This window comes from Dreissena polymorpha, chromosome 9 (genome assembly GCF_020536995.1).
Source record: "Dreissena polymorpha isolate Duluth1 chromosome 9, UMN_Dpol_1.0, whole genome shotgun sequence".
Classification (NCBI taxonomy): Eukaryota; Metazoa; Mollusca; class Bivalvia; order Myida; family Dreissenidae; genus Dreissena; species Dreissena polymorpha.
This window is the reverse complement of record NC_068363.1, coordinates 27,622,042-27,636,530: the sequence shown is the minus strand read 5'-3', so window position 1 is coordinate 27,636,530 and position 14,489 is coordinate 27,622,042. Positions and strand designations below refer to the sequence as shown.

Below are 14,489 nucleotides of genomic sequence, written 5' to 3'. Positions count from 1 at the left end.
AGCTCATGTGAGCTTTTGAACCGACTATTGTACAACAAGGGTATATGATAAAACAAGTGTAAACCAGCTACAATGTTAAGAGGGTAAGTTACATGATAGTTACACAATTGTAAAGGAGGCTTAGTATTAAGTAAGAAGGCATCATAGTGCACCTAAAAAGTAAAGCATCAAGCAGTTTAAATTAAAAAACCATGATAAATGCCTATCCGCTTATATATAAATGGCTAAATGAGTATCATCTCTATAAGCTAATGGGATGACATAAATAAGTAAAACAATTAAAAAGACTGTTTAAAAATTCTACAATAGGAAAACACAGAGAGACTTGGCACATGAAGCAGATTGGCAGTAGTCATGATTTGCAGCACAAATACAATACATAGCTATAGGCGATTTAAAATTAGATATAAGCAACGACATAAAATCGACACAAGCAACACCATGCAAAAGGCAAAATACACAGGCATAGTATATGAAATACTACATTGACTGCTAACTTAAACACAAAGGGGGGGGGGGGGGAATATGACCGTGCAAAAGGCAACACAAAAATACATATAAGCACATGAGAAATCAAAGCGCTGAAGGCACTGAAGATGTTCGCTATTGCATAATTTAACACGCAATTCATTTTTGAAAATCAATCGCAAGTTTAAAATGAACACACGCCATTCAACTTTATAAAGTGTGTGTCATAGCGCACGGGTCGAATTTTGTGTGCACTTTTTATCATCCTTATTATTTCATAGAAATTACTAAGACAAAATAAAAACATCATGCTTTTTTGGAAGTTCTGAAAGCATAGAAAGTATGATGAAAATGGTTATGAAAACTCAATATAAAGAAAATTTGCAGTCACCATCATATTGAAGGAATATTTTTCTTATATCAAATGACTATCTCACCAAGAATATACATTCATAATGAAAGTTCCGTGTACAAAACTTTTGATTTTTGACACCATATACAAATTCAAAATATACAATAATCTTCGTATATTGTATATGGAGGAATAAAAGTATATAAACATTGCTGCTTATGCTTTACTTGTTACCCGAGCAGTTCACACGGTGTCAACAACGCTAACATAAACATAGGTATAGAGCACTAATGCGCTTTTAGGCGTAGCTGTTTCAGTTTTCATCTTAGTGACTTATACATAACGCCAACAGACACGCATGAATATTTTCGAATATTTAATAAGCTGATTCGAGATACAACCTCTGAATTTTTTTCTACATCACTGCGTATGTGCTCAATTCAAAGGATGTAGCACTGTTCAGTGTAAGGAATTCCGGACTTCTCTCTGTATGCTCAAACGACACAAATTGTGGCCCTGTTACAATTAAGCGTTACAATCCATCTCGCAGAATTTCACTTTCGCCTCCAAGACTGAGAAAACAATCATTAGCGAAATAGTATAGTGTCACGATAAGAGAAAATCGTTTAATTATCATACCACAATGTTTGCCGTACTTGGTCAGCACGTCTGTAAATCATTCCTTAATGTGCGGATAGGCTGCCATTATTAACAAGTTTGCTATTTTGAATTCAATTTTGTATCAAAAAGCATTGTTCTTAAATGTGGCATTTTCAATTCGCAATGAGATTTGTAATGACCCTCGTCATGCGAAAATAGGTCTTATTCCATATGCGCCCATCATATAAATAGCCCACTCAGCTATCCCTCCTTCTGGTAAGGAGAAACATAACATATTGAGTGATTTTAAAGCGAACAGCATCGCCTATGGCCTGACTGCGCAAAAGAACATGTTGGGTTTAACAAACGCTTGCCGAAACGCATAAGACCCATTTTCGCATGACGGCGCTATTGACGTGTGATTTAAATGTTTCGAAAGAAAACTGCGTTTAAATCAAATATAAACATACGATATATTTCGATAGATGAAAAAAGATACTCATAACAAGGCATATGAGGACACATATGAAGTGCTCTCCCGTAGTATATGTTTTATTTACTCACACTAATGTGTGGTTTGACAATGCTAACACACATTTCATGTGGTGAATATGCAGCTTACAAGTGAAAAACACAACACAATAAGTAAAATTTTGTTTAATTGTATTTAATTATTTAGAAAAGTAAATTGCTAACTTTATTTCAAAGTCAGCGTATACGCCGACTACATTTTTAAAAGACATTTATTGTTATAAATATATTTAATATGATATATTTAGTTGTTTTCGGTTTTAGCGATTATAAATCATTTTCGAGGTGTCCTATAGTATGCCTGTAGTAATTGATGAACTCGCATCCAACTGTCTATGTATTGAGAACTGTGAATATAAACAAGCTAAACCTTCTACTAACCTTCACCTTTTGCGTTACTAGCACCCGTAAATACAAAAGATCGCAGCTATCTGTTCAGAACCAAAGAACGTTTTTAGAAATACCCGCTGTAGTAGCATGAACGAGTTTATGAAACAGGTCATTCGTATTATTATTATAAATTGTTTGTTATATTCGGGTTTAGCGATTATGAAACTTTTTTTTTTGTTTTTGTCTATCGTATCGCTGAAGTTATTGTTGAACTTATGTTCAACGTTTTATAAATTGAGAATATAAATAAGCGTCAACTTTTTCCCGAATCTCTCAATTTACGACCTGTACTACGTCATTGAGTTGTATGTGAGAGCGTAACCTATTGCGTTGTTATAACCCGTAAACTTTCCTTTGTTTATCGACAGGCGCATCTATTAATAGCCTCATATCATGAATGCCAAAACGCCCGCGAAAAAAGAACCACGTGACCAAATAGGACGCTAAAAACGCAAATACCATGCGACTACGACTTTTATTATCGCTCCGCAATTCCTTTGAAGCCGGAGCCTTGTGGTTGCTATTACGTAAAGAATTGACCTCTAACTGAAGTAAGCAAAGGAAACGCAGCATCCATTCGACCCATTCCTTCTATGTGCGAAGGCAGATTGAATTTTACTAATGTATGGTTTGCCTATTATAACACACATTATAATGCGGTAAATATGCGACTAACAAGTAAAAAACACTATTATTAAACTTTTTTTTTGAATTAAGTTATTTAGAAACCAAAATTCCAAACCTTATTTCAAAACAGCAAGACTAAATTTTTTAGAGAATATTCTTTTTATATTTAAATGTTTTTTAACAGTTTCAGCGATAATGAAACATTTTTTATGTTGTCTATCGTATCCCTGTAATAATTGTTGAACTCGTGGTCAACGTATTATTAATTGAGACCTGTGAATATAAACAAGCGTAACCTTATATTAGTGCGTTATTCTCACCCGGACTCCCCTTTGTGTATCGCCAGCCGCAGAGTTATGAATGAGCTGAGCGAAAATACTACGTCACGCAGACGCAGCAGAAAGTGGACTATTTTAATCATTCATAAACAATCTCCTCCGCGACACGTACAATACGATCATTGTTTATTGATTCTTTTCTATAAAACACCGTTCGAAAATATTGAATGTAACACGATATTAATATAATGTTTCCATTTGTGAATACACATAATTGGAGTTCTCAAACCTCTTGCATAAATTATACAACTCTTTCTTGCGCGGATACGCAAGCGGGTATTGGGTTAATCATACCTAGGCCGTATCGACCTGAATTTCACATCAAGCACTTAAGACGGTCGCTAAAGCGACCATCTAAAAACCACATAGACTGCAAGCTGAGGCACAAAGGGGGATACAGAAATACATATAAGCACATGTACAATACCACAAAATACAAAGCTGAAACACAAAAGGGGAAAAATATGAAACATGCAGCAAGCAAGCAATACAAAATATATAAAGCACAAGAAATACCACATTTACTGCAAGCACAAAGGGGGGGATAAGAATATGCAGCAAGCTAAACAAAATACATATAAGCACATGAAAATGTGAACTCCAAGAACTGCTCGTCGGTCCTGTTGGTGCTCACCTACCCAGAATCACAGGCTATGCATTTGCAGTCTTTGCCGCTCCAGCTGGAGATCAGGGTCTTAAACTTACTAAAGCTGGAGCAGGTTCTGAAGTGATCTGGGAGTGAGTTCCACAGCTTCGGCGCAGCGTACTTAAAGGAGTTCTTGCCATAAGAAGTGGTTCTAACCGCTGGTACCTGTAATAAATTGGAATATCTAAAATTTATACCTGTTTACTTTTTTACGACAAGGTCTAATTACACAGGAGGGGCAATGTTGTTGACTATTTTATAAGTTTCTATAGCCATGATTTTCATGCAGCGATGGTATGTTTGCCTTTGAGAGTAACATTGAAATACTTGAGGAGTAATCATCGTAAACAAATCAGAGTGCACGCTCTTGAATCTTTTCCATTTTTCTAGTATTGCTTTCTGAGCAAAAGTGCCATGCCAAAGAGCAAAAGTTAAAATTTGATAAAACATAAGTATAAAATATAGTGAGCTTATTTAGTTTGCTAAGGTTGTTAACAATTCTTTTCAAAACATTGACCTGCTGTGCAGCCTTTTTACATATATTACTAACATGAGAATCAAATTTCAGCTTGCAGTCAATGTCCACTCCCAAGAGTTTGACGACTTCATCACATGATATACTGAATCCATCTAAATCGAAAATTGGGGATCTGCTGATAGTTTTTTGGCCTACAGCTATAGCCTGAAATTTGTCAGGATTTGCCTGCATACAATTGAATTTGAACCAGTCAATTAAAATTTTACTTTCATCTTGAAGTACTTGTTTCAGTTCATGAAAATCAGGGGAGTGGAAAGAGAGCGTATTATCGTCGGCATAGTTGTACAGAGTACCTCTTTTAATAAAGTAAAAAATATCATTTATAAAAATATTGAATAAGAGGGGGCCTAGTATAGAACCCTGAGGCACACCCTTGTGAATGTCTTCCCAGGAGCTAACAATACTTCCTATTTTAATCTGCTGCTGTCTGTTGTATTGCTGCTTCTTCCTGTATTTGCGCGATGATTATCTGAGATATTAACTCTATGATTCTACATTCTCAAATCTTTTCTATAAAGAAGGAATGTAGTTGACAATTGTTAATAGTTTTATTTGATCGTTCGTCAAAAAGTTGTAATTCTGTTACTCTTGTATCTTCAATGCAATTGAGTAATTAAATAGTAATTAAATTGAATGCGTTTTAATTCCCTTTTATTATTGTTTAATTTGAGTTACAATGCTATGACGTTAAATTTTATTTACACTTGAATGTATTATGAATATTGCTGGGCCAAGTGTGAGGTTGAGCGCTCTATAACCAGGTTTAAACCCCCAATGCTTTGCATTGACCGTTCCAAGGCGGTGACCCCAGCTTTATTCATATTTTGTGTTTATGTTGGTTTGTATTGTGCTGTATTTTGCTGTTTTGTACTGTTTGGGCAATCGGTCACTTGCCTTAAATAAAGGACCAACTAATTGTTTTTAATGAAAATTCAATACTGCTCCAGCAGCTGGAGTTTCACTTCTTTATATTGACAGGTATGATTTTAAAAGTTTGACAGAGTTTTCTGATACACCATAAGCCTGCAGTTTATGGAGTAGGATATCATGTGGAAGACAATCAAACGCTTTGGAGAAGTCCATTAGAATGGCAGCAACATATTCATTGTGATCTAATGCAAATTTCAAGTCTTCTAGTAATTTAAATAAAGTAGTCTGGCATCCATGATTTTTTCTAAAAGCGCTAAGGAAATTATCAAAAATCTTATCAAAGTAAGAGGACAATTGTTCACTAAGGACCTTTTCAAAGATTTTTGATGGGATGGGAAGAATACTGACTGGTCTGAAGTTTGATTTATCTAAAGTGTCTTTCTTTTTAAAGATAGGTGTAACCTGGGCTTTTTTTCAATTGGTCTGGAAAGATACACGAGTCAATGGATTTGTTTACAAACTTAGTAATAGGTGTAACAAGAGCCTCTTTGCCAGCTTTCAATAATTTCACAGATATCTTATCTACTCCTGTGGCCTTTTTTGAGTCAAATTTGTTTATAATTTTCATAACCTTACTTTCATCAGTATGTTCAAAACTAAACTGTATTTTTGAGATTGTATTCATTTTCTCTTCAATTTGACATAAGCTTGGGTGGTTTTCACAGTCAAAAATATAATCTTTGCCTATGTCCTTAGCTACATTTGTAAAAAAACTCATTAAAAATTTCAGCAACTTCAACATTTTCAGTTACAATAGCATCATTTTCACTTAAAATAATTTTAGTTTGATTGTTTTTTTATTTACGCAACGGTCTATCATCAACAAAGCGAACACAAGAACCTTTGCTATCGCATACATTGGCAGTGACCATGACTGGCAAAGAGGCTCTTGTTAATGGCAATGGGAGTCTCTTCATCAAGCTGAAGTTGAAGAGCAAGCGCATCACAAAGAACCCTCACGTTAGACTTGACTTGGAGAAATGGAAAGATCCTGTGATAGCAGAGGTATTTCAAGCACATATAGGTGGTAAGAAGCCCTGAACATCTTAGACAATTACATCGACTTCATAACCAACAACATCAAGGATGCCCTATTGTCATCTTCTGAATAAGTTCTTGTGATTTAGAGAATGAAGAACAAGCCATGGGTGACGACCGAAATCAGGGACCTATGTGACACAGAAGAGAGCTGAATAATGAGGAGTACATCAGCCAGGACTCAAATTACCAGAGAGCGAACAGGTAGGTGAGGACAAAGATGAAAGAGGCCAAGGAGGAATGGATTGAAAAGAAATGTATAACATTGACAAAGACCAAACATGACCAAAGGCAGCAGTAAGAAGGCCTACGGCAACCTCAAAACTGAATGGGTCAGTGAATGTCATAAACTGAGAAGAAGAATGGATGTCATGAAACAAAACGAGAGAGTGGTTGTCATAAAATTAAACGGGAGAGCGGGTGTCATACAACTTAACGGAAGAGTGGGTGTCATAAAACTTAACAAGATAGTGGTTGTCATAAAACTTAACGGGAGAGTGGGTGTCATAAAACTGAATAGGATTGAGGGTATCAAAAAACTGAATGGAAATGTGGGTGTAATGAAACTGAACGGGTTATTGGATGTCATTAAAATGAACGGAACAGTGGGTGTCATAAAACTGAACAGGAAAGTGGGTGTCATAAAACTGAATTGGAGACTGGGAGTCATAAAAATATAAGGAAGAATGGGTGTAATAAAACTGAACGGGATAGTAGGTTTCATAAAACTGAACGGTCAAGTGGGTGTCATAACACTGAATTGGAGAATGCGTCCTATAAAACTGAAAAAGATAGTGGTTGTCATTAAACTGAATGTGATAGTGGGTGTCATAAAACTGTGCAGGACAGTGGATGTCATAAACTGAATAGGAAAGTAAATGTAATAAAACTAAACAGGAAAGTTTGTGTCATATAACTATATGGAATAGTGAGTGTCATAAAACTGAACGGTAGAGAGGCTGTCATAAAACTGAATGGACGAGTGGCTGTCATAAAACTGAACAGACGAGTGGCTGTTATAAAACTGAACGGGAAAGTGAGTGTCATAAAACTGAACGGGAGAGTGGTTGTCATATAACTGAACGGGATAGTGGGTGTCATGTAACTGGACGGGAGAGTGGTCGTCATAAAACTGAATGGACGAGTGGCTGTTATAAAACTGAACGGGAGAGTGGGTGTCATAAAACTGAACGGGAGAGTGGGTGTCATAAAACTGAACGGACGAGTGGCTGTTATAAAACTGAACGGGAGAGTGGGTGTCATAAAACTGAACGGGTGAGTGGTCGTCATAAAACTGAACGGGATAGTGGATGGCATAAAACTTAACAGGAGAGTGGATGTCATTAAACTGAATTGGAAAGTGTGTGTCACAAAACTATAAGATAATATGTGCACCATTAGCCTGAAAGGTGGAAGTGAGTGGCATTGGAGTAAATGTGAGAGTAGATGTCATTAAATTTAACTGGGTAGTGGGTGTGATAAAACGAGGGAGGGTGGTGAATGGTTAATGATATAATACCCCCGAATTCCTGTGTTCCAGAACCAATACATATTTGAGTGGGGGTGTACGTCACTTGGTCACGTTAGGAGAGATGTTGTGTGGAGGCCCAGTTAGCTCAGTTGGGAGAGCACTCGCCCTGACAGCAAGGTGTCCTGGGCTCGAGTCAAGAACTGGTTGCACAATTTTCTCTCCCTGTGACAGTTTCGTCCCAGAAAACAATGTGCGGACTTAACGACTATACTTAAGGTTAAAGAACTTAAAGACTTGTTTTTAGTTAATAATACTAGTTGTGTTATTCTTTTCTTGTTCTGTGTGAAAGGAAAGCTTTGATATTTAAAAAGAAATCACTGTTATGTTTTAAGATAGGATACTACAGGGGGAAACTTGAGCGAAGAATGGTTACAATTAACTAAAAAGTAGCCAGAAATAAATTGTGAAAAACATTGAAGTTTGATTCGTGCCAAGTTCTATACCCACGGACTGCACAGGCTAATCAGAGATGACCCTTAACGCAGATGCATCAAATGTCATCTGCCCAGGACAAGGCTCATTTGTGGATGCCAGAGTCTGCAAGACTTTCTCTTAAGGGATCTAGTTTGAGTATCCCCACCCATGCAAAGGACCCTTACAGTACAATACCTGTCAGGCCCTCCCTACACTTGACCTGATGTTCTCTGTTATTTATTTTTTTTTAAGTTTTCACTATATGGATATTTAATTTTACTGGAATAAACTAGTAAGAAACCTTGAGGTAAAAATATAATTCACGCAAAACTAGCACATTTCAATGTTTAATGAGTAGATCACGGCAATATACATCGATATACTCATAGAAAATAGTACATATATAAATAAATTATTCATTCACTCGATTAGTGTACTTAAACTTTTCAAAACAATTACTGTTTGATACCAAAAGTACCTGGCATATATTGAAACACAAATAGGTCTAGAAACACCTTTCCTTTTGATACAAAACATATACCAGCTTCTTCACAAAACAATTTTTGCAACATAAACTTAAAAATATAAGTGTCCGTTTTTTTAATATGCAATAAAAATGTTTTTGTTGAAACGAATATGAACTATACAATCTGAAATAAATTTTTAATAAACCATTTATATTTTGCAAGAGTTTTGACAGCTATATCCTTTTAAAATGTGTGTTTCTTATCATACATGAAATGCATGATAATGTTGAAAAGAATCTTCAGTCTCAAATTATCAAGGCATAAACAATTAAACTGAGTCCTCCAAAAGCCAGGCCATATTAACGAATGTGTTCCTAGATTTAAGTTCAAATAGCTTGTTCAAACTATTTGGAATCTTTACTGATATTCATTAATACTTATCAATTTTTTATTTACACTAAATGTAACATAGACCATTTAATAAATGCCTATCAAATCATAAGAGCAAGAATTTGAGCCTGACCCCTGGAAAACAAGATGTGCTAATCTGGGACAGGGTTAGGGTTAGGGTTAGACCCCTGGAAAACAAGGCTTAATGTATGTGCTAATCTGGGACAACACCTGGAAAACAAGGCTTAATGTATGTGCTAATCTGGGACAACACCTGGAAAACAAGGCTTAATGCATGTGCTAATCTGGGACAACACCTGGAAAACAAGGCTTAATGTATGTGCTAATCTGGGACAACACCTGGAAAACAAGGCTTAATGTATGTGCTAATCTTCGACCACACTTTTCCATTTAATGGTATTTTTCATTTAACCCTTACCACTTAGATTAAGTATTTTTACACATTTGTTGTCCCTTAGAAAGTTAAATTTAAGACTGTTCTTACTAATATCACATTTTAGAGGCTTCATTTCCAACCCTTAGATATTGATGAGCAGCAAACAGCATAAAACCTGTACAGGCTGCCAGTTACTCGCAGGCTGTTCTGGTTTTATGCTGTTTGCACATAGTCATTTTCACTTTGTTAATGGCAATGGGAGTCTCTTCTTAACTATAATCTAGTCCAGACCGAAAGTGTCGTCCCTGATTAGCCTTTGTGGACTGCACAGGCTACTATGGAACTACACTTTATGCACATGCATTAAGTCACCTTTTCGATAAGTGTGGAACATCGTATATTGTTTTGTAAAGCAATCTTCATTGAAGGTATCAAACGACTAGAATGTCTCTAATAATTATGCCAACAAAACAAATCATTTAAAAATACAAAAACACTGGTGGAAACCTAAATACTTTTATCCCACTTTTACAGCGAATTTGGTTGATTAAAGCCCCGTTGATTAAATATCATCTATAATCAACGGCAGGAAATGACGTCAATATTTCGATGAAATGACGTCATAAATCCAGCGAAATTATCCAGTCAAACTAATTTTGTTTAAACAAAAAGGTTTACAAAATAAAAAGTGGGATAAATAGAATAATAGGTTAGTGTTGATTATAGATCAGGTTTATCATGCTCGGCACGAAAACGAAAAAGCACTCGCCAAGGCTCTTGCTTTTTGTTTTCTAAGCCTCGCATGATAAACCTGATCTATAATCAACACTAACCTATTATTCTCTATATATCATACAAAGAACTGAATGTCTTTATCTACAGTGCAATGTATTATACTGCTCTGACAGTAACAATTCAATCTCGTTAACATCATCTTAACTCACTTCAAGAGTGGTAATCATGATTTTATTCAAATGAGATAGAGGGAAAAAAGGTTATAAAAGACACAATTTGCACCACATATTTATGTACATAATCAGATCTACTTTTTACATTTGTATAAAGACTTCCATTGGAAAATCAAGTTCAAGAAAAAATGGGGACAAATTGATTATCAAATGAGGTTAAAACAACAAAAACAATACACATAGGTAGGCCACTGACACTAGTATAAGAAACATTGTGGAAAGAATAAACAACAGCTAAGTTTCTAACTGGTTCAATGATACTTGGATACAGTTTCAATTCCAGCAACTAGAGACAGTGCCTATTGTTGTGGCAGATGGTAGCAGTTTAAAAAAAATAATATTTAAGCTTTATAGAACTTATGACCACGACTTGATAAAATAATATTATGACAATTATGACCACGACTTGATAAAATAATATTATGACAACAATTTAAAGAATCCAGTATTCTGTTTTATCACAAAAGCTAGCGTTGACTACAAAAGGGGTCTCTTTTAGCAAAACCTTATGAAAACAAATGCAGTCGTTTTGAAAAAAAAAAGTTAACAAATTCAGTTTTCTTATAAAATAAGTAGCGAAAGCAAACATGTAATTCAAGTCTAACACATTCAATATGTGTTTATCCTGTATTGAACAAGCAACCGGTCACTTGTTTTAAATAAAAGACTACTTGATGGTAACTGGAATATTTGTCCTTCAAATGTTTCCAGAGTTTCATTTATTTAATATGAAAATGTAAACATAGCCAGACTTTCACTATCACTGCACCAACTGTTGAACAAAAATGAAAAAATCTCCTTTAACACAACTTGAAACAAAACTGAGAAAAATATTGCACAAGTGTCAACAACAAAATATAGTCAATAACATACATGTATGGAAAAAAGACAGAATCAAGCAAAACCAAACTTTAGCCAATGTTATAGAATTCTTATGACCATTTAGTAATACATTAATTCACAATTTTGATTGTGTTATTAAAGTGAGATACCACCAATTAGTTGCAGCAATCTTCAACCATTGTGTGTTTACTTGATTATAATCATTTATACATATTTTTTCCCTTCAAACATTACTCCGTAGGGTTAAAAAGACTACATGCCAGAAAAAAATACTCATAACTTCACACATTTCCCATCTTGTGAAAATAAATCTACTTTTACCATGAAAAATGGAGCATCTATAAGTGCATCAAAAAGGTGGGACAGCATAACATGTATAATATAGTGGGTTGAGTGGGAAACTGTTGTATTTACTTAACATTTTTATAGTTTCATACTAAATCCATATACTCTTAATACAAAGGTTAAGTGACTATATACATGTATTTAAATTGTTCATAATTTACAGCAGCATAAATAAGCAATGACCATCAAATAACTACATCCTTGTGAAAAGAATACCTTTAAAGTTGAGACATTGTTTGTATAAAACATATCACTTAATATAACTGGCTTCATATAAAATGTTGGATTCCCTTTCCCATTTATACCTAAATACCTGCTTATTACCTTTAGGGAGATCTAAAGATTGCTCCCTCAGTGGGAATCGATCCCGTGACCTTCCGGTCTCTAGGCGAACACCATGTCCATTAAACCACGGTGACCTTTTTACTTATTTTGATCCTACAGCTTAACATATTTACTGACCAAAAGCACCAATAGGCATTCACTGATTACATTGCTTCAATTGGCACATCACTTTTGTGTCATGGAATTTTAATGTTATTTTTAGCATCAAGTTCAAGCACTTCAAACAGTTAATCAACATCTTGCATTTGAAATGTATGAATGCAGACTTATTTTGCATTATAGTATACAATTGCTTAATATGATTTTATTTACATACATGTTTCTAAGATAAATAACAGAATAACACGGAAAAAAAGACACCTTGACATTCATGTCATAGAATGATACTAGCTTCTTTGAATGGCATGGTCTTTATGAAATCCAGTGTGCAAGCAGCCAAATACAACATAAATAGGTTGTACATTGTACAAGCATTACCATGATTATTATTACAAATGTGTGAGAGTTGCACAAGCATATTTTTTTGTACTATGAATCTAATACTGTGGCACGACAGATATTATTATACCTCACAAGGACATTCTCTTCGTAAATTTCCATCACAATAACTCAGATCGTTCATACATTTTGAATGTTATTTAACACATATGTTAAATATTATTATTACCATGGTAACTCATAATACAATTACCTGAATATTCAGATCTCATATGTTGTTTATGGTTTGATCAACATGAGGTATCAATATAATAATCTTTAAAAATTATCTTCCTTAAATTTAGAATGCACATAATATTTCATTACCAATCAGGTTTATTACATGGTGAAAGGTAAATCACACATCATTTTGATCTTGAACTTCAAAAATTCATTTAATTTATTACATTAAGCTTTATTGATCATTCTGATAGATTTCCTAGCCATATTAGCTTGAAAATGGTTTAGTATTGTGTTTTGTAAAAGAAAAATATCCATGATGTTTTTCATATTTGTTTCATCTCACTTTGTGATTTAATAAAAAGATTAACATCTGTTGAAAATGTCAAAAGTTTGCACAGACATATTGATGACACATTTTCTTTACTGATTATGTGTATTTGGGGACAAACATATACAGCAAATTTAAATAATATTCCTAGCATTAAAACTTTCTCTACAGAACAATGTACAAAAATCTGTGATATAAAATTCAGTTTAACATAAATACGATACAGAACCTCTATATTGTCTCCTGTGGGCAATAACTACAGCTAGACGCTATACTGCATGCCGCAAAGTCAATACCAAATATGATTGCCCAACACTAAACATAGTGGGATATCTAAAATTCGCTATGACAAGAGATGCAAGTGATATAACTCAAAGTCTACACCTTAACAGAAGAGTTGGTTGAATTTCCACATTAGCGATTTACTGATGCAACAACAGGAGGTCTTTTCAAAAAGTCAGACGAAGGAGCACCGCAGCACTGTGGCACTGTAACACTTCCACAACAACAGCTTCTCTCACTTAAACAGTATCTTTATAAAACTGTCCGAGTCACCAGTTAAGTACATTGTAAAACTCACCTAATTTCTTTCTTACAGTTAATTACAAACTGTCCTTTCTAATTTCCAATTGCCACCAGCTGATTTGTCCCTCCACAGCAAAAGAGCCAATGCCAATTGTCAGTTCATTCAATGATTAAAATAAGTTTTAGAGTCACTACCATGATTTCCTATCCACAAACAAGCCCCTCCCCAGTTGTCAAACAAAGCTGCCCACGCTGATCCTAAAAACCCTAAACCCCACCACTTTTGTAACCTGACCCTTGTTGCCCATAAACCACCCTTCCTTCCTACAGTGTCAAATATTATATGCCAAATAAATAGGGTCAAGGTTATCACAAGGAATCTGTCACAAACAAGCCCCTCCACTTTCGAAACACGGATCTTAAAACCCAAGCCCCACCCCTCTGTTGGTCGTTTACCAGCCTCCCACCCTTCAATGTCACATATTATAGGCCACGTAAATCGGGTCAAGCTGATCAGCAAGGAATCCGTCCCTTAGGTGCATCCTTTGTTTCTCCCCACGGGAGTTAATTGGTATCACGCCTGGATCAACCACCACCACCACCCCCACTATCAGGTAGTGTTCCTCTACGACTGCATTCGTTACCAAGGGAACCAGGTCAAGAGCCTCATTTTCGTTGCCGTCCAGTTCCACGACCACCACCAGCAGGTTGGTCCAGGTGAACACAGCACTGTAAAGAGATGGCGAATGTAAGTTTGTTTTCACATACCATACTTAAACATGTATTACCCTCATTTTTATACCCGCAAATTTCAATTT

The 14,489-nt window shown here is 35.3% G+C and overlaps 1 protein-coding gene across 13 annotated transcripts in view; it reads right to left on the bottom strand.

Annotated features, from left to right (window-relative positions):
- Positions 1-8,737: 8,737 nt before the first annotated feature.
- The window catches only part of LOC127843967 (disco-interacting protein 2-like), a 102,166-nt gene continuing 96,414 nt past the window's right edge, over positions 8,738-14,489 (bottom strand). For 5 of the 13 annotated variants that reach the window (XM_052373886.1, XM_052373888.1, XM_052373889.1 and 2 more), the window contains one exon: positions 8,738-14,400. In XM_052373886.1, the coding sequence (XP_052229846.1) occupies positions 14,148-14,400 (253 nt within the window). In that variant the 3' untranslated portion in view covers positions 8,738-14,147. The remainder of the gene's footprint in view (positions 14,401-14,489) is intronic. The other 8 variants (XR_008032483.1, XR_008032482.1, XR_008032487.1 and 5 more) reach the window with 8 other exon arrangements.